The 24,245-nt window shown below is 37.5% G+C and overlaps 2 protein-coding genes across 6 annotated transcripts in view; one reads left to right on the top strand and one right to left on the bottom strand.

The window, feature by feature from the left end:
• Positions 1-24,245, bottom strand: part of LOC125692016 (hedgehog interacting protein) — a 68,980-nt gene that overhangs the window by 8,906 nt on the left and 35,829 nt on the right. For both annotated transcript variants that reach the window (XM_048942047.1, XM_048942049.1), the window contains exons 5-11: positions 9,629-9,780; positions 9,013-9,186; positions 7,863-8,006; positions 6,859-6,980; positions 4,732-4,855; positions 3,935-4,065; positions 3,311-3,392 (exon numbers count right to left, since the gene is read on the bottom strand). In XM_048942047.1, the coding sequence (XP_048798004.1) occupies positions 3,311-3,392; positions 3,935-4,065; positions 4,732-4,855; positions 6,859-6,980; positions 7,863-8,006; positions 9,013-9,186; positions 9,629-9,780 (929 nt within the window). The remainder of the gene's footprint in view (positions 1-3,310; positions 3,393-3,934; positions 4,066-4,731; positions 4,856-6,858; positions 6,981-7,862; positions 8,007-9,012; positions 9,187-9,628; positions 9,781-24,245) is intronic.
• ANAPC10 (anaphase promoting complex subunit 10) overlaps positions 1-24,245 on the top strand; it is a 156,949-nt gene that overhangs the window by 98,889 nt on the left and 33,815 nt on the right. For 3 of the 4 annotated variants that reach the window (XM_048942069.1, XM_048942068.1, XM_048942063.1), the window contains exon 5: positions 2,030-2,114. In XM_048942069.1, coding sequence (XP_048798026.1) covers positions 2,030-2,114 — 85 coding nt within the window. Of the gene's footprint in view, positions 1-2,029; positions 2,115-12,240; positions 12,276-24,245 lie in introns of those variants that run through there. The other variant, XM_048942071.1, reaches the window with a different exon arrangement.

Genomic DNA, 24,245 nt, shown 5'->3' with positions numbered 1-24,245 from the left:
TGTAATTTTCTCAGTTTCTGATTTATCGCTACATTGTCTTAGAGCTCCCAAGTATCAGTTTGTCATTTCAGTAACACTGTTATGGAGAGAGGGATTATTTAGTTCTGTGTTTTTCACAGGAGGCTGTGTAGTTATTGACCTGAAGTAAAGAGAAGTTTCCTGTATTCCCTGTATAATAATACCCTGTATTCTGTGTTTCAAACTACTTTGATGAAGGTATTCTCATTCTCTGTGTTTATCATATTTATTCATTTTCACATGTCACCTCCGTGTAGCCCCTCATTTTTGTTACATCTGAAAGGTTTTAGGGTTGGACCTTCTCACTGCTCATAATTGAAGATTCATGCAAAGAGCTCCTTGGAGTACTCTCATCCTCTGCTCTTCTGATGGTTTGAAAACTTCACTTCTTTTGAAAGCTTTCTACTGCTAGTGATATCCGAATCATAGATTTCTTTCTTGAGCCCTTTGAGACCGGGAAGTCAGGGTCACAGTTATGTTTGAGAAGTTTTTTTTATGCACTAGTTTTCTATAAAGATCAAATGAAACAAAATCCTGCATCTCTTTGTAACGTCTATTATTTAGAATTGAAGGGTAATTTTGTAAGCTTGTAGTAGCTTATTTACAACCACTAGAAGATTGGTTTTTTGCATGAAGTTTTTAATTTCTAGCAAGGAATAATTGTACTCTTCTGTAGTGCCCCACACATGGAAGGCACTATCTGCAAATAGATTAATCTGCCAGGGGCCACCCCTCACAGAGCTTTGTTATGGATTTCTAAGCAATGAATTTCTAAGAGGTGACAAGTCAGTACCTCAGTAACTCTACACCTGATAGCCTACGTGTAGTACTTTTGTTTTGTGTCTTAGAAAGCTCACTGTGCTAGACTGTGCACTTTTATTTGATGTATTTGTATGGTATGTATCTTGAGGAAGGCATTAAATAGAACAGCAAAATGGCAATATGCAAAAAATATTACCTGTGGTTGACAATTAATGTATTAATATTAATTAATAGGGCTTTACATAAGCATTTGCTAAAGCCGTGGAATTTCTAAATTGTTGAGAAGTGTATTATGGAATTTGTGTGATGCGGTAAATAGACCTGCAGTGCTCTTGAGTGAAAGAAATTGACCATCTTTCACTTAAAAACCAGCAGTAGGAATGAAATGAGAAAAACCCAGCCAAACTCAAAACTTTGCTTGAATGAAAACTGTCCATGTCTCTAAAAAGCGTTACCAAACTCTACATCCCCTTGCCATAGTCTGTTTAATCTCAAACGCATGCCAATTTACAAAAGTATTTTATAGTTTTCTGGTTACTTTCACCAGTAACCAAACACAGTCTTGACCGTTTTCCATACGTGAAAACAGCCAAACGTGAGTGCAGCAATGGGAGGTCTGGCCTTTCAGGTATGTCAGCTGAAGACCACCCTACTGGAAGAGGTAACGAGAACAAAAAGCCGAGGTCAAACAAGGCAGCCCCATGTAATTAGATACTAATAGTGGATTTAGGGTGTAAAATTCACTTAAAACCATACACCATCAGTCTAAACAATCCCAATAAGAATAGCAAGTTTTGTTCTAAAAAAATATTTTTAATACCAGAAAGCATAAATAAAACATCCATAATAGCCTTGACTGACAGACTGCAGTAACATCTGCTTCCAAGCTAGTGCCATGGATTTGGGTAGCATAATTAAAAAGCAGTGAAACTCAAGTAGTAAGTACATTGTGTACCCAGTGTCATGAATTTCTTATCAATTTTACGTGTTGTCTTAATAACAGTTTTTTGAGTTTAAATTCCAGCAAAAAAATAAATGAATCTCTCATACAGTCAACATCAAAATAAAAAATGGATGTCTGCCTGTAGGTGATGCTCAAGGGTAAACGTGCTGAAGTAGGTAATGAACTGATAAATGGATAATAATGTAGGTTGTTCTTGTGGGGATGATGAGTTAAAAGTAATCAGTATGACAGACTTGATTTCTGTTGGCCCTTTCATTTTGTGTGTTAATTTTTGATGCTTTGCAGAATGGATGTGGCTTTTCCTGCCATGGACTTGGCGTCACGGAGCAGCAAGATCCATCACTAAGGAAATGGTTTTTCACCAGTCAGAGTAAGTGCTTGTCACCTTCTCTTATTGCTGCTGGGGCTGCATAGGGGACTAGCTAGCTTTTTGCAATCTTTCCTGATTCCCTGGCATTCTCGTAGCTGTAGCTGCTTTGCAAAGTACTTGAAAGTAATCACATCCCAAGAAACTCTGGTTTGGTAATTTTCGTGTATTCTAGTTTTATAGCTGGTAAATTAGACTAAGTAACTGTACCAATTATATTAATTTTGAATCTTATAAATAATTTGGGTGGGATTCATGAGCCTCTTGGAAACAGCAGATGAAATGAATGCTGGTGACTTGAGTGTGTTTTTGTCACATTGTCCAGGGATGTAAGTTTTCTTTCATTGGATTCTCTTTTGTGCTCCAAACCTTCCCAGTGAGATATGGGTGAATGTAGGGACATAGAAGGAACTTGAAAACTAGTAAGCAGTAACGGAATACAGCCCCTGAGGACTGGGCCCTCTGTATTCTTCTCAGTCTGTAGCGTCTTCTAGACAACAGCAGAGATGTCTGGGAAAGACTGAATTTGTCCCTCAGATCTGGTAGCAAAACTGAAATTGTGAGGAAGTGAAACTGGAACTGTCAGGGTAGTAACTGGTGAAATTACTGAGCTTATGATCTCTGCAGTACCTTTCCAGTATACAGAGCAGATATTGTCAATCGGTACTAACCTTTTGAGCCAGCTCTATTTGTGCACTGTCACAGTGCAGTGGCAGGCAAGGCAGCAGTTGCCTTGGGAGGAATTCTAGTATTCTGCCTTCCGTAGGCACTGTATAACCTTTGTAGCACCTACAAGTCCTTTGGCTTCAGAACTACCAGCAGCATCTTTTACTTGTGCTGATCCATATGGTTCCATTTTAAATATGTCTAAACTTCTATGAAAATATCCAAAAAATGTGAATCTTAATTGGGGAAGTTGTCAGCACTTAACATGATGTTAAAGAGTAAAAATCAGAGGCGTTTCTACTTCTACTGTTCTGACAGTCACCTTCTATGAGAGTGATTATTTCGGTGAATTTATCCTGCTTGCTGGTGATGTTACATTTGCTTATAAGAAACCTCTGCACTAAAAATATTCCTTCTTACTTAATGTGAGTATTGTACAGTGCTGCTACACGGGAAGAAGTACATTTTTATTTTGTTTTTTAAACTGTTGAAGGGGAGAATAATCTTAGGGACTAGTGCAGTGCAATGCTCACCTTTTTGGGTCAATGATCTTGTAGAGTTTTCCATTGTGAGTCTGTGTCATGCTTTTACTGTTTGATAATATGTAAATCTCGCCTGTTAAAGAAATCAATACATTAATTAGTTTTCATTTCTTGAGATGTCAAACACTTGTGATCTAGCTACATATACACAATGAGGTTAAAGATATTTTGGAGAAAACACTTCTAGCTGAAATACACTACAGAATCATTGCTATCTGAAAATTTAAATCATTACATATTTTTTTCATATTGTAGTAATTGGTAAAAAATATACGACGGGGGACTTAAGTATTAAAAATGAGGATCCATCTGCTCATGCAGATCTCCTCTGCCCATCTGTAACACTGGAAATAAAAACAAGCATATGACTTGTGTCAGAGAGAGTGACAGAGTTCACAGAATGTGAGAGAAAATAAGAACCTTTGACCCTTTCTCTTAACAGCTCTTCTTACACAGCTGGTAAGGTGTGGATGAAACAGCAGTGTAGACAGCTTTGGCAAAGGGAAACCAGCCTTCAGATTTCTTCTTTTGGAACGTTTACTATGGTTTCAAATGGTTTAGCTAGCATACTTACAGGACTTACAATTTAAAAACCTTTCTTTTTTTCCTATTTACCTAGTTCATCTTCACCAAATCCCAAGACAGGGCCTGAAAAGAAACCTCTACATGATCCGCTGTTGCCAAGACAGAGGGGTTTCTCTTGCCACTGTTTAGTTGCAGGATTCTGTTGCAGCGTTAAAAAATTTCTGTATTCAAAAACACAGAAGGCAAATTGTTATATTACGTTCTGAGTATAGAATTTTCACTGTCCAGATAAATAAGTAAGCACGTTCAGGAAGTAGCTCCTTAGGTAGATCTATATAATTCATCATCTTATTTCCTGCCTGTTATTTTTCAGATGCCTAAAAAGCGTAGCATTTCCCTTCCTGTCATTCAAACATCACAAGATTAGGTTTTGCTGCACTGTATCTAATCATTTGTGAACGCTGACCTATTTGGCATGGGAAAACTGTACTCTTGCAATTAAAAAGCATTCATTTTGCTCCCTCAATGTTGCCATAAAACCCAGAAAGTTTGCCTTATCAGTTAGATCAGTTTGCCAAACTATTCCATGATTCCATTCCATGATTAACATTTACTTGCACTATAAAGTAAAGGATGAATGTAAAGTGTGAAGTTAGTTTCTTTGTCTGTATATTATTCCAAGGATTAGAAATGTTACTTATGTTACCCTTCATTAGAATGTCCTGCTGCTTGATTCTGAATCTGGAATTTAATCTACATCATCACGCTGCTACTTTGGCAAAGTGACACAGTATAAAAAGTCTTGCTGTTGTTTCATACAGGAAGCTCACAACAAAATATACCTCGTGTATATATTATGATTAAGGCTGAAATTATAAGAAACTTACCCATTGCGGTCTCCAAATACGTAACTTCCATAGAGCCTTTCAGACTGGCAACCTCGATAGACAAATCCACCGACCAGGGCTCCGCTGCTGAATGGTTTGAATTCTAAAAGTGAAGGCTCGCTTTCTAAAAAGGAACTACCACAGTGTTAGATCATATGCAGTTTCATGTTTTGATTCACATTTATGAATAGGGTTATTACTTTCAGAATGAAATTAATTCCCTTTAAATGATCCTGAAAATGCAAGATGTATCGCTGGAAATGAAGCATTAGGAAGATCAGAAAATTGCAACGAAAGCTGTTTGTGAAACAGTTAATGAGGAATTTAGGTAGGAGACACTATAATTACCTTCTTCCATGTGCACAGGCCAAGAGAATAAAACTATACCGGGATTAGGTCAGACTTCCATTTAAGTTAATGTGATTACTGCTATTAACTTTTATGTGTCCATACAGTCTACAGAATAGATCTCTTGAACTTCAGGAATACAATTAAACTCCCTTCACTGAAAAGGGGGCTTATGCTTCACCAGAACCCAAGAGCACAAATTCCAGTGATTTTCAGCAGAACTTGTTTTCAAAGCCATTCAGTGGTTTAAGAAACTCTTTCAAATCACATTTGAATACGTTATGTGTGTTGTGTGCCATAAAACAGTAATATTGCTGGATGTAGCTTTTTATGGTAATTTTTTGTGCTGCTATTATAGTTGTAGTGCCTACACTTTTTTCTTCCTTTCTTTCTTTTTTTTTTTTTTACAAAGCTGCAATTTAGTCACATGAGGTAATATCTTGGATAACAGTTCAATGTTAATGTGCCTATGCATTCAGATATTGCTTAAGGTAAATGTAGGCTCAAATTGAAATGCCAACTGCGTAATTTTAAATTAAGCCACAGCTGACAGAACTTTTTGTTTCAGAGGAACTTTGTTTTTAGTTGGAGTGCTCTCTGCAAGTCTTTGAAAAAGGAATTTCCTAGATTGTTCTACAAGAGTAAGAGCTGAAATTCTGTGTTGGACAAAAGGATGAGGAGCATTTTTTATTTAAGCAGTTGACCCACAGCCTCGTATTAAAATAGGCAAGATGTTGTGGATAGACACAATATTGCTTAGTTTACTCTGCAATAAAGATGCAGTCAAAATTCCATTGGAGCCGTGGTTTACCAAATACTGCTCTTTGGTTTGGCTTTCATAAAATGCACACAGAAAATACATGCGGTAACTGAAGTGGAACAATTGCATTACACATTGGGACTATGATACTAGTCAGCACAACTGTTTTACTGGGGAGGTGAATAAAACTTGAAAAAGTTCTGTTCCAGGAAATAGGTTGGTTCTTGATGCTTATACACGCTTAAAATTTATCACCTTTACCACCACGAATTAGGAACTGCTAAATGGTTAAACAAGACAGATGATAGCTCAGATTAACTCTTCTGGCTCACCTGACCTAGCAAATGATCTTGGTATCAGAGTTAAACATCCAAGTTGTGCGAGGCAATCATACTGATTCAGAGAGCACATAAAACACTCTAAAATTTTAAGTTACTAATTGAGTGTGTTTATCCTATTGCAATCTGAACTAATCTTTTATTATGAAGTAGTACCACAGTGCATTTCTCTAAGTAAGTTGTTCATTTTTAGTAACATTTAAACACAGAGCTCAGTCATTTCCCTGTTTGGTTTTAGTCTGTTGTTGTCTTTCTCATTTTTTCCATTATAGGAAGCACATTACATGAGGTTTCCATTCTGTACCTTACAAGGTTATTTGTGAATGACTAATATACATTTTCATCACTTCGTGATATTCCAAAATCTTTTCCTTATAAGCTGTCATTTGCAACTACAATGAGATCTTTGAGTGACTGACAGCTGGCATGTTTCCCAAATCTTATTTGCAGTCACTGTTTTGTCTTTCATCTTTAATCTTCTTGTACTTCAGTTACATCTTCTGTAGGTTACCTGCAATGCAGTCAATGCAGTAAGTTACCTATTATGGCTTTACCATCCTTAATCTTTTGTTTTCTGCTTTCCTTTTATTATTCCATAGTCACAGGAGCCTCCTGTTTCAATTAGCTTTACCCTGGATGCAGCCTCCCACTTTGGTTAGCTTTACCCTGGATGGAACTTACCATAGTCTTTACCCTTTATTATCTGTAAGATTCTTGCAGAAGATCTGTTCTTTCCGTTTGAATCTGAGCAAAGTATAGTTAAATTGATGTTTACATCTGCAGGGTGGTGATCCACAGCACATCTTAAAACAAAAAATAGAAGAAAATCCATGAGATATACAGACTCTTAATGTGTAATTCTCTAACAACAGCATGAAGCATCACATTTTGAAGGATTACTCTTTGTTGCGTCTACTCCTGTGAGGGGCGTTTTGTGAGCCAAAATATCTGAGAGGTGCGTCAGATCTGTACACGAGAGATAATATCTTTCCCGTGCCTGCACCATGGGGAGCAAATCTCTACCTTTACCTAGTGATGGAATGTGCTCTGCTCAGTGTCACTGGAGATGAACATTGCTTTAGCCAAGCTAGGTGAGAAATTTTTGACCGCTTAGAAGTCCAAGAATTTACTCCGTATCGGAACAACTTGAATTTCTCATTTTTTATCAAACGGTGCCTTTAAATGTCACTTAAGTACTACCCCCACCTAATTGGCTGAATTATGTGTTGTTTAGTTAAAGTGTTGCTTTCCTCCTTGTTGTTGTTTAGATTTCACCAGATGTTCTCAATTTTTTTTCTATGCCTTTTTCTTTCTCGGTCAAGATTCTACTGTTCTAATTTCTCAGATTCCAATCCCAGCCATGTTTTCCCAGCTCTCGGCTTTAAGTTCTCTTGTTTCATAGAAAAAGGAAACATAGAGGAGAAAAAAACGAAAACGTGCCAGTACTTTGTTTCTGTCATTTCGGTCTTGACTTTCAAGAGCTGTACATTCTCTCCATTGCTTTTGTCAATGTACAGTTGTTTACAAGTGTGACATATATGTGCACATGGAGAAGTTGCAGTTAAAAAGCTCGTGATTGCCTTTATTATGCAAATTTTTCTAGCAGATTACATACAACATTTCTGGCTGAAAACAGTACCTGCTCTGCTCTGGGTTAATTCCATTTGTAATTGTGACATGCTTACCGGCCTGGATTGTGGAGTCCATGTGCAAAAATTTCAGGAGGTTGGTTTGTGCTATTAAAATGTGGGTTGCTCCGTGGTATGGAATAAGGGACACTGCACAGGTCAGTATTTACATCGAGGCGTAACACAGAACCTGTAAAATCACTGAGAAAGTTGGAGGATAAAATAATTGGTTTTTAAAAGTATTTTGCATGTAATACTTCAACAAGCCAGTAAAAGAAACCACCTACTTTACTTAATAATCACATCTGGTTTGGTTTTACAGCATGGGTGAGTCTTAAGAACTATAGCAGAACTCATCGAGGACCCATTTTGGTTAATATGTCTCACTGTTATGGCTACAGTGTAACTCTTCTGACCACTTTGCTGAGTAGCAACTTAGTAACAAAAACAACTTTCTGTATCACAGCATCTGTTTCAATCTCTCCCATGTTCTATATTAATTTAAAACAAAGCACAAGCATTGCTCTCTTGTTAAGCATATCCTCTCTGTAAAGGTCAGGAATACCTGTTATTCCATGGAGCCAAAGAGGCCTTTGAGTAGAGCAACTCCTTTTAGGTCTGTGAAGACTCAAGAGCAGTCTTTGTCTAAATTAAAGCAAACTTTGTGCCAACATTTTGCAGCTCTAACATAGGATGAGGCTTTGGGCAACCTTATCTTGTTAAAGATGTCCCTGCTCATGGCAGAGTAACTGCCAGCTCAACCAAGTGATTCTATAGCACAGTGACACAGGGTCAAAGCTGTTAGAGAAAACTGTGTAAGCGGAACCAAAGCACTGTTGCTAAATAAATTCTCTAGACATTTTCCTAAGCGATACAGTGTTGTTATTGACTCTGGTATGTGTCTGTTGGAACATGTGCTCAATAAAGCTGATTTGTTTGTAGAATAATAGTCTGGAGAAAAATATGTCTGAGTTATGTTTAAATAGAATTAGATATGCTATTGAGGACTCCAATATTTACAGGGTTTGATAGCAAGCACCTACAACGTGCCTCTAAGTACCCAGATTGTTCTGAAAATTAACTGCTTAATTCAGGTGCTGAAAATAGTGAGGTGCTATAATTAAGAAAGCATGAATAGGATTTTGCTGACAACTGTTAGTCATTTTTGAGTGTGACTCCGAAGTCTATCCCTTGGTAGCTTTTGTACCTTAAACCATCCATTTCTTCCATATCGTCGAGAGTAATCATGCCATCTCCAAGGAAAACGTATAAGAAGCCGTCGGGGCCAAACAGAAGCTGCCCTCCTAGATGTTTTCGATGTAGTTCTGCTACTTCTAAAAACACTCTTGCTGTTCTTATATCAACTTGTTGTGGATTTTTCCTGCAGTGCAAAGATATGAAAAGAGTTTTCACAGCTCACTATCATTGGCTTTCATTTTAAAAATAAATGTGAGTCATTCAAATCATACTTTAAGATGAGGATGTTGTAACTTGGCATAAAAATGTCAAACAATAATTTCTGAGAAATTGCAATTTTCCAGCATTCTCAAAAAATTATTTTGCTTCCCATACACAAGTAGGAAATAAATATAATTTAAAAATGACAGAACAAATAAAAAGAAAGAGGCTTAAAATGAATAAATCAGTATACTGACGGGGGTTCCAAAACTACTGTTTGAAATAAATATCAGCAATAAATTTTCTGCAAGTGCCCAAGTATATGCTTTGTAAATCTGGTAGTTCAGTTTAGAAGCAGGGTATACTAAAATGAGGAAGGTTGCTGGTAAATAGAGAATTTGTGAATTTTAGACTTCTACTGATACCTGGATACTGTGTATTCTACCACCCTAAGGATGTGATCATGAGGTCCAATAGCCCACCGTTCTTGGTTGGTGGTATAAGACACATACAGCTTTCCATTTTTCTTGTAATTGGGATGGAATGCAAGGCTTAACAGTCCTCTTTCATCTCCTCCCTGCAGTCAAATGAAAAACACAAAGAATTGTGAAGTTAATTATGTTCTTTATTGTGTTGCAGCTGGAACCCAAAAAAAAGTTTCTTTCTTGTGGATAATCTTTGCCCAAACTCTTTTATTTCTTTCCTGACTACTGCACAAAAAGGATTATAAAACATTTCACTTTGGGGAACTCTTTAAGTTAGAACAAGACAATTGTCTCATGTAGTTATCTATGCACAAGTCTCTTGCACCATTTTTGTGGAGTGATTTGTGTACGTAATCTTTGGGAAGCCATGAAGACAAGTTTAAGTGCTGTGAAGGATTCTTTGCTGGGTTACTAGGTTGCTTGTAATTCGGAGGGGACAAATAAAAAGGTCTATAATCAGCAGTCGGTTCTAATCCAAGTATCCAAAACCTAAAACACAGTGCTTGCTGCCAGCTCCCACTGTCTTGGCAATATGTTTAGAAAACAGTTAAATTGCTTGTGTAATATGTAAACCTTTGTTTTACCCTGGAGGCAGCAACATCAGTTGTCACAACTATGGTGGTCTGTTCATCATAGCTAGTATACTGTAGGTAATAAGCAGCCTCGGTCTCCGTAGAGAGAAACCATAGTTTTTACATGTGGTCCTTCAATGGAAAGGTTTTAGTTATTTTTTAAAATAAAAATAGAAAAAAATCTCCAAACAACTTTCTTTTGTTATTACGTTTGCCACGAAGATTAGTACAGTTCTATGTTAAACATCAAATCCATGTAATGCACTGTGACAATGCAAAAACACTGTGTATTTAAATAGAAGGCAATTTTCTCCTCTGGCTTCTAAAAAAGCATGTAATGTTACTACGACTAACATTTTAGTTGTATAAATTAAGAATAAAACTTTAACTTCATTTGTTTCTCCAGAGGTAGTTCTGAGAAGTAAAGCTGATGCATAGAAATAAACAGAATATTTAATTAGCAGTTCAAATTCAGTTCAGAGATGTGGTTATTCAGAAGCTGATAGTTGTTTTGGAATTTCACTCGGGGTTTGTCAGCCTTTCAAAACCAGTGGTTCTGTTGTAGATTCAAGCACCCTGGCTGTACTCAGAAGCAGACAACATTTTGCAACTGTACCACAACCATGATAAGTAATTTTAAGTTAGGACAGAGAATGAAGCTTTTTAAATGTATTTGCAGTTCGGAGTGATGGATGAGCCTGTCTTCCTAAGGAAAGATGTCTCACCAAAGCCCTAATTGGGAAAGTGCACAGTTTAACTTATTTTAATTTGATGCAATTGCCATCCTTCCTTTTTAATCACAACCAAAGAGAAACCTGATTCAGAAATGGAGACGTAAATAGGTCAAGTTATTTCCATAGAAAATGATTTGTGCAATGAAATTTGAATCCTCCTAATTTAGAGACAGACAAAATTTGCTAATTTGTTTGCTTGAAAAAATTTAGATTTGGGGGTTATCCAACAGGTTAGATTTGATAGTCTTGTTGGAGCCTATCAGATGCTGTCACTGTGGACGAAGGGATTGGTAATCTAGCTCTTTCTCCTTTACAAGCCAAAAATAATTCTGCAGCTGAGTCTGAACTGATTGTAGGTGTTATTGCATGAGTTTCTGAGAGTTTTGACCAAACTGCTCTGATGAATTCTGTAGTAAATAGAGTCAAATCAGTTGCTTTGGGAACAGTAAGGCATATTGCAAAGATTCCTAATGAGTGAATCTATCTGTTGTGCCCAGACAAAGACATTCCTATTTTATCTCCTGAGAGTGGAGTGCAACTCATTTAAGGGCCCAGGAATGTCAATGATTCACACTAGGCCTGCCATTCAAGGTGAGTTATTGGAAGTATTAGTTAGAGAAGATCATTCTGTTACTATGCTGAAGATTTTACTTAGCACTCAGTGAGCAGTCTCAGCATGAAAGTGAAGTTGTTGAAATAGCAAACAGGTGAAAATTGAATTAAGAGCTTTTAATGAAGTACCCATGAAGTAAGAACATGACAAATGATTGAAACACAGGACTTCTGAGGTACTACGTACAGCAAGTTGCATTCATAGGATCAGGCCAGTATTAATTAATTGCTATTTAATTAATTGCAGTTTTACGTTATTCTACTTGACTGCAATGTATTACTTACTTTGTATCTGCAGTGCATCTATTGTTTCCTGAAAAATCATGCTGCTTTTTGTTTTTCGAAGTAAGCCATTTCCACCGTACTCTAAAAAGTCAATTTACTCTTGCGTTGATCAGAAGGTTGGAAAGATATTGAAATCAGTGCAGCAGCGATCCATTAGATGACACAGTCAGTTAGAAATTTAGTTGAGTTTTTCCATACTTACGCTTTCTGAGTTTGGAAAACCATTGTTCATATGTACTTTCGGCTTTATCACTGGAAATAATAGGCTTGCCTATCATTTCCAATGAAATCACCGAAGTTTTGGCCTCTTACCTTCTTGACATTTTTTTCTTTTCAAATTTCCCCTTAGATGAAGCCAGCACCATCTAGCTGTGTACGACATACTAGCTTAGATTGTTCTGCACAACACTGTTTAAAGGAATAATCGTTAAGAGTTGCCAGTTGTGCAAAGAAGGTGAGAAGAATGAGACAAACCTCATTCCGTTGGATATCTGTTCAGGACAAAGAATGATGATTGGCTGCACTGAGGATTAATTATCTGAACATGCTGTGGACTAGGGCCAATGTACAATCTCTATCATACCTAAACCTGGAAGCTCACACTTCCGATGTCCGCCCATGCAGCTTTTCACCTTGTACACTCTTCAATTCATGGTAATTGCACATTTTGCATGAATGCTACGTTTATTTCAGCACTGATTTTCTTTAAGGCCAGATTTTAAATTTCAACTAAAGAGTTATGTGAAATAAAAAAGCTTACCTTTAAAAAACAGTTTGTTCTAATTTAGGACTACAATTATTTTTATCAGAATTACATTATCATAAGTCAGTACAAAGCTGGGTAAAGATTAATTGCGTGCCTTTCACTTTAAATGTTTCTTTTCATTTTCAAATGGTTGCTTAGATAAATTATGTTTGCTCTAAAAGAATATTTTACTAGGAAGCAGTGATATTATGTACCAGTGTTGTATGTTATATGTAGGTCACTCCGAAAGTAATGCTGCCTGTTTATTTCTGTGGAAACTACGACAGATACAAGGAACGCAGCAACACACTGTTTGACGCAGCAACTCTGCAGTCACCAAACCCTCTTTTCCAGCATAGCCACTGCCACATGCTATGCGTTTTGGCCACCAGTGAACAAGAGCCTGCGTGCTGCTGCACTTGTAAACATCTGCACCAGTGGAGGTGACCCTCTGTCACTGTCGCCTCTGCTGAAGTGCACCACGCACCGCCTCGCTGTGCTCACGTCCGCTGTCTGGTCTCCAGAAATGTTCAGCAAGTATCAGAGATGTCAGTGGCTGCCATTTTATCCACAAGGAGCAATTCAGTGACACACCTTTGCTATGTACCCACTTCCACGTCAGAAGCCTTTTGTCAGAGTGCCCCTCTGCTGCCCTCTGTCCCGCAGCAACAACATGGAGCGGAATGTTGGCGGCACGGGTCAACCTCTGCTGCCGTTCCACCAACATCCATCTCTGACATCGCGTCCAACATAAGGAAAACGGAGGCATTGGTTTCAGAGCAGCCCTCATGCTTACATACAGAAACACGTACAGCAGTTATTTTTCAGAGGCGCTGCCATTTCGTGATACCAATATATCTGTTATTTCCTTTAGTGCACTGAGTGTTACGTGGGAATACTTAACTAATATCACTAACACTAAGCAGTTCCTTTAAAGTGAATCCTATTTTAAGCACGATCCTGAATTAAGTAACCTTACTAATAATTCCTTTTAGTAAGCAAAACCAGACCTATCAATTTATTTTCAGTACTCTCTGTGGCTTCACAGGAAACAACATCGGTAGAAGATTCAGAGTTTTCCTTTAAAACTGATTTCAGAAGTCACTCACTCATTAATATTTCTGGTATTTGTACTTAAGAGCTTTTTCGATTGGACAATCCCACTTTTATTTTAGCTCTGATTAGCAACTTTAAAAAAAAAAAAAAAGGATTTGTAGTACCTTTTAGAAAGTGCTTAAAATGTATATATCACGGTTGTGATTTGTGATGTAAAATATTAACTGTAATGTCTTAATATCATTTCTTGTCATTTACTATTATAAGACCAATACATGGTAACTTGACTGCTTTTACCTTCTTTCCTATGTAGAAAATACCATAACTTGTATGCATTACCGTATGTTTGATATTAAGGAGTTTTATTTATTAAGGGCTTTGGGAAGAGGTCACTGAATATCTTATCAGACAGTACCATATGAGCTCTTCAAATAGAAATTTCTGATTAGGAGATCCTGACAGAATCTCTGCTTATTTGAACCTTCTTTGATGGGATCTTACTGTAGGGCAGAAGATCAATGTTAAGTGTTTTTCTGAGAGGCAAGTGTTTGCTTAAATGACATGTTTTGGAAATTTGGCTCCAACACAGGATGGAAATTTGACAACAGCAGAAGTAAAAACCAGGAAAAGGTCTGCTGTCTGCTGCAAGGGCACACCTTCTTTGTTTTCCACAGCTGTATCAACTGTTTTAAGAAGCACGAGGAGGAGTTCCCTCTGACAGGTGAAAGGGGACAAGGAGAAGAGCAGAAACTGATTGGGCTGTAGGTATGGTATAGAAATGGAACTTCCATAGACCTCTTGGGTGTTGAAAACTTGACTGCTTTGCTATCTGAACATCTGTGGGGCCTGAGGCCTCTGGCAAGGGAAGAATTTGTAACATAAGACATTTACCTTAGGGAAAAATAATTACACTGATGTAATGGTTGAGTATAGTGTATATGCTGGACCCTATCTCCAAAGCATTTCCTTTTTCCTGTTGAGCTGCAAACGTGTTTTTTTTTTCCCCCCCACTCATTTATAATGGGCTTTGCAGTTATCTAAAGTTTGCGTATATATATATATATATATTTCTATGGGTATTTTTACTGAATTAACCAAAAATTTACATTCATATGTAAACAGGAAAAGTATGTGCAGGGCAATACTCCTACTTAAGCACAAATCCTACTGAAGTTAGAGCTGGTTTTTGTTCAGTTACTTTCAGGACAGGATTTGGCTGAAAAACACTGATGGCCAAAGTGCACCTTTCATAAAAAATGCTTCATTTGTCTGCAGTGACATTAAAATGATCCTTTTTTTTTTTTTTTTTCCTAAGGAAAACTGAACTCTGCAATAAAATATTGAAGTCCCACTTCTTTAGAGCTCAGCAGGTCTGAAAATAAGACCTATCAAAAGAAAGTAAGATAATAACATGTAAGAACAGTTCTGCATGGATTTTGAGTGAGGCTTTTCTGAAAGTGTGGAAAAGTACATATTTACAGGAATTATGCATACTGTTACATTATGCAGGATAGTTTTTTTCAGCAAAAGAAGAACTCTGGAGTGGCCACGACTTGAACAGAAGTAAGTAAAAGCGGCTTAAGATCTAAAGGTAGCACTGGAACTTAGAACTTAATTCCTAATTTTCTTCTTAATTCTGTGGCAGCAGCAATAAAATTTTGGCACGACCTTGATCCACAGTCTTTTGAAGAAGCCAGCCACTAAATGCAAGACCTTTCATTTCTAGTTTTAGTCCTCTGTGCTTATTTTTTTAATTCCTCAACTCCAGATTTTGCTGTACTGCTGGGCAAGTCTTTAATTTAATCCAAATGAAAATCCCCATCTCCTGATAACACAATTCTTTCTTCCCGTTCTCCTAAAGAATATACGAAACTTATAAATGCAGATACTATCCCAACACAAACCCGCAGCTTGCCTCCTTCACAGTCTTCTAGGAAGACAAGAATTCTGCTTTGACAGCTCTCCCAATTGTTGGTTAGAAGCAGCTAAAAGCTTTGAGGCTGCCAAAAGCCAGCCAATAATTGAGAGGTTTTGGGCAGAGTGACATATGACTGTGAGTGTGCTTGCAAGGAGGTGGCCATGAGCCCATGTGAGGTCTGCATCTGGACTGGGAAACTTTATGTACTGTACTACTTTAGGAGAATTGGAATAACAGAAGACAGTGGAAATCAGTCCCGGAAGAGGGAGATTCAAATAAAGACCAGATGATTATTGCATTCAGTAAGGCTGGCTCAAGAAGGTGTGAATTACACACTTTCCTGCACCGCAGAGGCCTCTTGAGCTGTAAGCAGCATTCATCCTCTGGGAACACAGGTGGTGATTCCACCTATGTCCCCAGCTGGATTTATTTTCAAGGAAGCTTTACATTCCACCAGCAATTCAGTGAGTGGTTCACCAGTGGAGGCCACTAAGGGAAGGTAAAAAGTAAGAATAGTTCTTGTGATTTCCCTGGCATTCCTCCATTTTCTGGCCATTATTTATTTATTTATTTTGCAAGTCTCATGTCCTATACTTTTCTTCTTCAGTATCCTTCCTCTGTCAGCTTTTTAGCTTCATTGGTTTGAGGCCTATTGTGTTGTAGAACCAGCCTTCTAGGAAAGTGATAAAGCTCCCTTCAAGTGGACAAGAGTGCAGTAAGTGTTAAGAAATTCACTGACCATGAAAATCTGTCACTAGCGGGGAGAATGGACTTGATGACATCTGTGTTTTTTCTCCTTTCTTCTGTGTCTTCTAGGTTTTACCCACCTTTCATGTCACTTCTGTTGGTAAAGGCAGTTTTTACCACTCACTCATTTTCAGTGGGTAGTTCAATCAAATGGGTTCAGAAAACAGAACTACATTACATAAACTTTCACAAATATATGACACAGTGGCAAGTGATGAATAATCTGTTTTTCATTCACCAAAGCTGTGACTTCCTCTTTCAATCAAGAGTGATGTTATCATTTTTTTTTTTTCCACTTAGGCCCTATTTTAATACCATCAAATATTATTTTTCCCTGGACATGAGGAACACAAATTAATTTTAGTGAATTACTGTTCTACCACCACTCTTATTTGACCAAGATGCTCTCAGACTGCTATTTGAGTTTTCTCATGTTCTCATGTCTGACTACGTATCTACAAGATAACTTTATTTTTCAGTAGTGTATTTCATAAAAGCTTTCTTCTTGTTTAAAACACAGGGTCTAATGACAGAGAATTGCCAAAAAACCTTAAAAACTATAATTCAAGAGGGAAGATGCTTTTAGATGGCATGACATTTCAGCAAATCAATGCTGCTTTTGTCATTGCTAAAGAAGATAGATATGTGCCATGAAATAAAATCTTCGTGTGGTGTGAAGAACACCTTGGGTTGCTAAAGTAAGCCTAGAGAGTATCCACAAAAAAGCCTGCAGCACTTCAACATAAGTTGCAAGACTTCTTGTGCTGAGGGAGAGATAAAGGATGTATGGTGACACATAGCAAATTTGACAGTGCTTATGTAAAATGAACCAACCTACAACAAATTCTATACTCTGATAATTGAAAACAAATTCATGCTGTTTTACCGAGACCACTTTATATGGAAATTTAGGGATATAATTCAGAACAGAATAACAGTAATTATCATACCCTCTGCATTAAATTAAAACCAGAAATGTTGATCTGTCTAATTGTAGGCATTAAAAATAACTAGTTGCAAAAAAGAGAGATGCAAATGCAAAGATGCCCTGATGGCATTACTCTGTGTTGCAAACAGTTATGCTTTTCTCCTTTGGCTCTTGGTAGTGAACTGTACTTTTTCAAATTGTAAGGGGAATGTTGCACTCATATGAGATCCGTATTTAAATACTGTGGGTCAGCAGTAGAAAGCATCAAACCATACCCATATTTACAGTTGGACTGGATGATCTTAGAAATCTTTTCCAGCCTTGGTGATTCTATGATTCTGTATTGAAAAGCTGCAAATATCTTTGCTGTTGCGTGTATGCTAATGGGTATTAAAACTTGCTCAGAGATGGCTAGAAGTAAGTTGTTAGCAGTCTGCATCTTGCTGAAGGAAAAAAGAGAAGAGGGGAAGAAAAGCCCATCTTGAGGAATGCACCTATTGCTAGACTGTAACGTAGGACTAGAAGCACTTCTTTTCATCCGCCCCATTGTGTTTTGTTCACAAAGCTTTACTATAGCAGTCACTCATGTTTGTAACATAACCTCAAATTAACAACCGGTCCTTATGAGTTGATTTAAGAGAAGAGTGATTTCTGTGGCTTATCAAACTGATATTAATTTTCACTGTAAAACATAAAGGTATTGAAGGTTATCTCTTTAGCAGATTTCTGCCTTTACGCTCTGAAACTATGTTTAAAAAAATTATGAGATATGAGAGCTGCTTCAAAATTGTGCCTCCCATTTTATTATCTTGGTGGTTTGACAGTAGAGCTTGAACCTTCACACCAATGTTTCATGAGTGACTTCTGAAATCAGTTTTAAAGGAAAACTCTGAATCTTCTACCGATGTTGTTTCCTGTGAAGCCACAGAGAGTACTGAAAATAAATTGATAGGTCTGGTTTTGCTTACTAAAAGGAATTATTAATAAGGTTATTTAATTCAGGATCGTGCTTAAAATAGGATTCACTTTAAAGGAACTGCTTAGCGTTAGTGATATTAGTTAAGTATTCCCATGTAACACTCAGTGCACTAAAGGAAATAACAGATATATTGGTATCATGAAATGGCAGCGCCTCTGAAAAATAACTGCTGAACGTGTTTCTGTATGTAAGCACGAGGGCTGCTCTGAAACTAATGCCTCCGTTTTCCTTATGTTGGACGCGATGTCAGAGATGTATGTTGGTGGAATGGCAGCAGAGGTTGACCCGTGCCGCCAACATTCCGCTCCATGTTGATGCTGCGGGACAGAGGGCAGCAGAGGGGCACTCTGACAAAAGGCGTCTGACGTGGAAGTGGGGACGTAGCAAAGGTGTGTCACTGAATTGCTCCTTGTGGATAAAATGGCAGCCACTGACATCGCTGATACTTGCTGAACATTTCTGGAGACCAGACAGCGGACGTGAGCACAGCGAGGCGGTGCGTGGTGCACTTCAGCAGAGGCGACAGTGACAGAGGGTCACCTCCACTGGTGCAGATGTTTACAAGTGCAGCAGCACGCAGGCTCTTGCTCACTGGTGGCCAAAACGCATAGCTCATGGCAGTGGCTATGCTGGAAAAGAGGGTTTGGTGACTGCAGAGTTGCTGCGTCAAACAGTGTGTTGCTGCGTTCCTTGTATCTGTCGTAGTTTCCACAGAAATAAACAGGCAGCATTACTTTTGGAGTGACCCATGTATTTTCTGCAAGACATTTTAAAATTCTCTGACCTTCTTATTTTTAGAAACTGAAAAATAGAATGATGTAAAGGGTTTTTAGTAGGGAAACGTGACAGAATTTGAAAGAGAAAAATTTAGGGGCTTTAAAAGCTTGGCCCAGAGACAAAAGCACATGGAAGGTTAAATGTAATTTTTGCTTATCATACACCTATCCTTTTGTCTGGGGTTCTCTTAAGGCAGAGCCACCAGTAGTGTGAGGCTTTTCTGTTGTTACAAAAATGGGAACATCACCTTAGTTGGCAAAGAATGTGCGTGCAAATTCTATAGATAAACGAAATGCTATTCTGTTCCCTAACATCTGAAGAACTTTTGGACTGCTGAAATCTGAATGCATGAAAAAGCACATTTCAGCCTATATTTAGCATCAGCATTCAGCATAGTTTTGGTAATGATGTGTCATATCTTCTAAGCAAGTGCTGGTTGCATATGTTACTGGTTTTCTGAGTAGATGATTACACAAAACATAATGTGAAAAATCAGAATCTGTGTTCTTAGAAACTCTATAAGTATTCTTCAACATTTTACGGTAAGACATACAACAGATCTACTGTATGTATGAAGACTGGAGAACTATATAATGTCTATTTATTTCACTTTTGGAATTGTTTATACCTGTGTTCTTTGTTCATTCCATTGTTTCAAACAGTGAACAATCTCATGTTTCTGGCACAAATGCAAACAGAGAAGAAATGCAGAAGTCCAGCATCTGCAACTGAGTCTTAAGCTTCCACGTGGAAGTACATTTTAAGAGTATTTGTTGCCTGAAATCAAACTGTTGGACATTTAAGGACTTCACTTGTTGGAGCCCCAATAGAAAGCCAGGCGAAAAGCAAACCAAACAAAAAAAGTGATATTACTGCATCTTTTTTCAAACATGTACATCATGTTTTATACCAGGGTCAAAAAGTTACTTAAGTGAAAGCACCTTTGTATTTCTGAAAAAGCACTGAATGGAGCTGCAAGGAAAAAAAATGTTTGATTTCTTTGGTACTGTCTGAGCATATTTCTCATTGGTATTTTGCCAAACCTACTGGCCTAGCAGTACCTCAGGAGCCGTGCTGCCAGGCAGAGGGCAGAAAGGCTATCTGTCACACATCTTGCCTGAATTGTTGCTGTTGAGCAACAAGTTGGGCTTTAAATACTGACTCAAATAATCAAATAATTTGAGTTCTTTCAATAAGTCTTAGAAATACCTGTAGTTTGCCAGCTACATGAAAACAAGGAGTAAATAAATCCAAAGCAATCCAAATCTTTTCACTAACATTTTGTGAGCACCAGAGGAAGCTAAAATAATCAAGTAATTTTGTGAATCACTCATATAGATCTTGTCTGTACCTCTCAACGTTGTGAAAAAATATTAATAATTTGAAGCTAGACATGAATATTTTTGTGAAGTGTGCCAAATGGAAAAACCAGGGTGGTGGAGGATATACGGTTTGCTCTTCATGACTAAAATCTGTACATGAGAGGAGAATGATGGCAATCCACAGCCGTGTTGACAATTCAGACATACAGGAAATACCCTTGTAGGAAACTAATACCATCTGGGTTTGGCCCAAGATGTGTGAATGAGAAATATGTTTCTTGTTGAGAATGCGAAGATAGTTTTGGACATTGCAGAAAAGGAATGCGTTAAGCATGCACAGTTATAAAAATGAAATAGGGTGAGGCATTGCATGCATATGGAATAATTAGAGGAATATGTCTGTGTGCGTCAATAGCTGATGCAGACATAGAACTTCAGAATTCAGTTGTCCTAAGACAACCAGTAAATTATCATGAAAAATGTTTTCATTGTAAGTGCCCAGGAGCCTTCTGAGCAACAGCTGTATTTGAAAATGCTGGTTTGTCTAAGCCACGGTGTTCCCTGATAGAAAGGGAGATTTGCTTGTGACACATTATATATTAGGGGGAAAAAATAAAATAGCTTTGAGATTGTTGAAACATCCAGTTCTGATATTTGTAAAATTGGGATTTGGATAATTTTGTTGGGTTGTTTTCAGTTTAGAAATTAGTTTTAGCTAAAAGAATGTCAACACTGAAATGGAATATTTCATTTGGCCCATCCTGAGAACCTTTCAGTTCACACTTGGTGAGAGTATGTTTTCAAAATCTCAGAATATTCTCACTCCTCTCTATCCTGTACTTGCATTAACTGTCTGAGATTTTAGTGTCTGTTCTTGGCATAGGAAAGCGCTCTGGTTTCTAATGAAGCCATTGCCAGCATTCTGAGGTTCCTGAGACTCACTGCCTGCGGGATGGATTTTTGCCTCTCCCTTGACACCCTCATCTACTTGTGAAAGCCCCAGCAATGCTGATTTTTCAGTTATTTGTGTGGCTAATGAATGTTGTGCATGGACAGGAAAAAGTTCCAGATTCTTTTTGATGCACATTTGACTTCTTCTCCAGACTGGCTTGTAGCAATATCATCCTTTCTCTAAGTCCAGCCTCTAAATGCTCTTTTTAAAGAACATTATTTGGAAGATAAAAGGTTTTCATGTCTTTCATGTCTGTCAAGATCCTGGATTAACCCTGTTCCAGACTCAAAGGCACATATTATACAGATTCCCTGTTCCTTAACTGAGCCATGCTCATATGATGACAGCAAACTGTTATTGTTTCTTGGGTCTTCATTTGTTTTTCATCAGATTTTTGACATACCTGAACAGAATTATTCTTATCACTGATGAACACTGCTGTAGACATTCATCTAAGATGTATTAATTGTTTCAGTGCTCACCAAGAAGGCACAATGCAAAAAAAGAAGGAAAATTGAATTGGCCAGTTTGAATATTTTATTTTCCATCAATTCTTAATATGTACTGGCCCTGTGCAGCACCTAAGATCTCCAGACAGTATGATCAAAGTTCATAAATTAAAATGGTGCTCATATAGTAATGATGTACCACTGCATATCTTTGACTGATGATTATGGTCACGTTGGCACAGGCCACCTAAAGAAGCAAGCAAACTAGAGGCATGAACAGCAGCCCATTGCAGAGTCTATCAACAGCTGCAAGTTCAAGCAGATGGATGGGGCTGAGTTCAGTGCCTACCAGCTGTGAATACAAGCCTCATTCGTAAATCCATTCCTTGTTCTTTGGAAATGTATCATTAGTACCTCTGAAGCTGAAGCTTCATTATAGAATTGTGTTGTATTAGTTCAAACTTTGCTAGGCTGTACACAAAGCATTGCTTTCATTTGCATCTACTGTGGAACATGTGCACGTCTGCCTCTCAGGTGAGAACTTATGTGTGTGCAAGGCTTGACTTTTCCGAGTTGTTTACGCTTATACACACACTCAGTACATACGTATATAAACATACACTTGCATCCAGCATTTAGGTGAACACAGAGCTGCTTGTCCCTATATTCTAAATTCTTGTCAAATAGGAGTCTTTCTTGTAGTCCCGAAAGGGGAACACAAACAGATGAAAACACATGCTTGATTTGCACATTGTAAGACTGAAGTAAACTGTGTTAGAACTACTCAAAGGCACTTATTTTATTACATAATAGAATTTGTTAACATTCTTATGCCTATTCTATTCTTTAACATTCTTATTCATTTCCAATGCTGGGGAGAAAGGGGTTTGAAAGTTATGCATTTCATGCATGTGCTGGTGTTTTTAAATAACCCATTAAATTATGGTTGTACGATGTATTTTAAATATTTACATTTCTGAGTGGGATTTAATTTTTATTCTGCCAAGCGCTGTAAATTCCTGTTTTCCTGAGGATTTTGGTGGAGGTGGAAAACCACTAATAATTTCTTCCTCTTGTTCATAGGACTTATATAGGACTTGCATATTTGAAATTGAAGCAGACTTTTTCTGTGGAGGCTGATAACGCAGTTCAGTCTCCTTTGGAGTAGGAAAGAGTAAATTTCCTCTATATGATGGAAATGATAATTACCCTAATACAAAATTTTATTTCGTAAGGCCCAAACTCAGCAAGTTTTTAGGCACGTGCATGAACTCTGCAGACTTTTTTTCTAGTGCTGGATACTCTGTGGCAGCTGATTCTTTAGAGTTTACGTGACTTTTGATGTCAGTAAATGAGATCTGACACAATGGTGATGAGGGATCTTAATGATAAAAAAATGCTTCTGATTGAGAGGGAAAAATGACTGGACAAAATTGAGATTTTTCTCTTAATCAATCTGACCCTGTGATTTCATAAAGATTTCTTTATGGTCTGTAGCTAATGTGGTGGTTATGCAGCTAAAGGCATTATCTTCACATCATTATAATGAAACATAACACTGGTATCCCTGACTTTATTAGCCAGGCTTCATTGGTATCTGACGTTATATATTTCCTATTATAAATCTAAATAAGAACTTACACTGACCCGCATTAGACCAAACATTAAACAATTTACTAAGATTACAACTTTGAAAAGGAACTTAAGAAAAAAAAAAAAAAAAGACTTTTAGACCACCAAGAAACAACCATAAATTTAAGGAAATATGAGGTTTCCACCATGTGACTTCCCCTGCAGAGTTATGCAACAGACTGCTGTTACTTAAAGGTCATACACAAAAAAATTATAGTACATTTTTTAAAGAGATTTATAGTGTTTCTATTTATACAACTTATACATCAACAATTTAAAGGTATAGTATACTACAGTAACAAATTAAAGTCTAATCCCTTTGAATCCTTGATAAAATAGAATGCTCTAGTATAAGTCAAATATAAAAGGTTTAAAAAACATATCTGTATTAATTGATGTGATATGTGTGATGTAATTATTAGCTGTTTATCATCTATTACAGATAATTTATTCATTTTTATCCTGAGAATCATTTGCCAGTGGAGTTCATTAGGGCAGCATTCTTTGTTGCACACATTCCTTACACAGTGGTAACTCTTTAGAAGAGCTCTGCAAATCAATCTCAGAACTGACTGACTTTCAGTATTGTAATGAATTATGCCACTGACGCTATCTCTTGTTTCAGGATGTCTTTGAGCTCAAATGCATATAATTTACCTAACTTGTTTCTGGGCTCCCTGGGGGCAGAAATTTGTAGTGCTGTGTAGAGGTACCACCCCTTAGTTATTTGCCGAGCTTTACTCACTTTGCTCTGAAATGAAGTTGCACCAGCTACAGAATCGCTCAGCCAAGTTAAGGCAAAAGAGAACACCGAGAGGGAACAATTTCTTAAATTACAACAGCTGCTAT

This window comes from Lagopus muta, chromosome 4, assembly GCF_023343835.1.
Source record: "Lagopus muta isolate bLagMut1 chromosome 4, bLagMut1 primary, whole genome shotgun sequence".
Taxonomy (NCBI): Eukaryota; Metazoa; Chordata; class Aves; order Galliformes; family Phasianidae; genus Lagopus; species Lagopus muta.
Note: the sequence above shows the minus strand (reverse complement) of the source record. Positions and strands in the feature narration are given on the sequence as shown.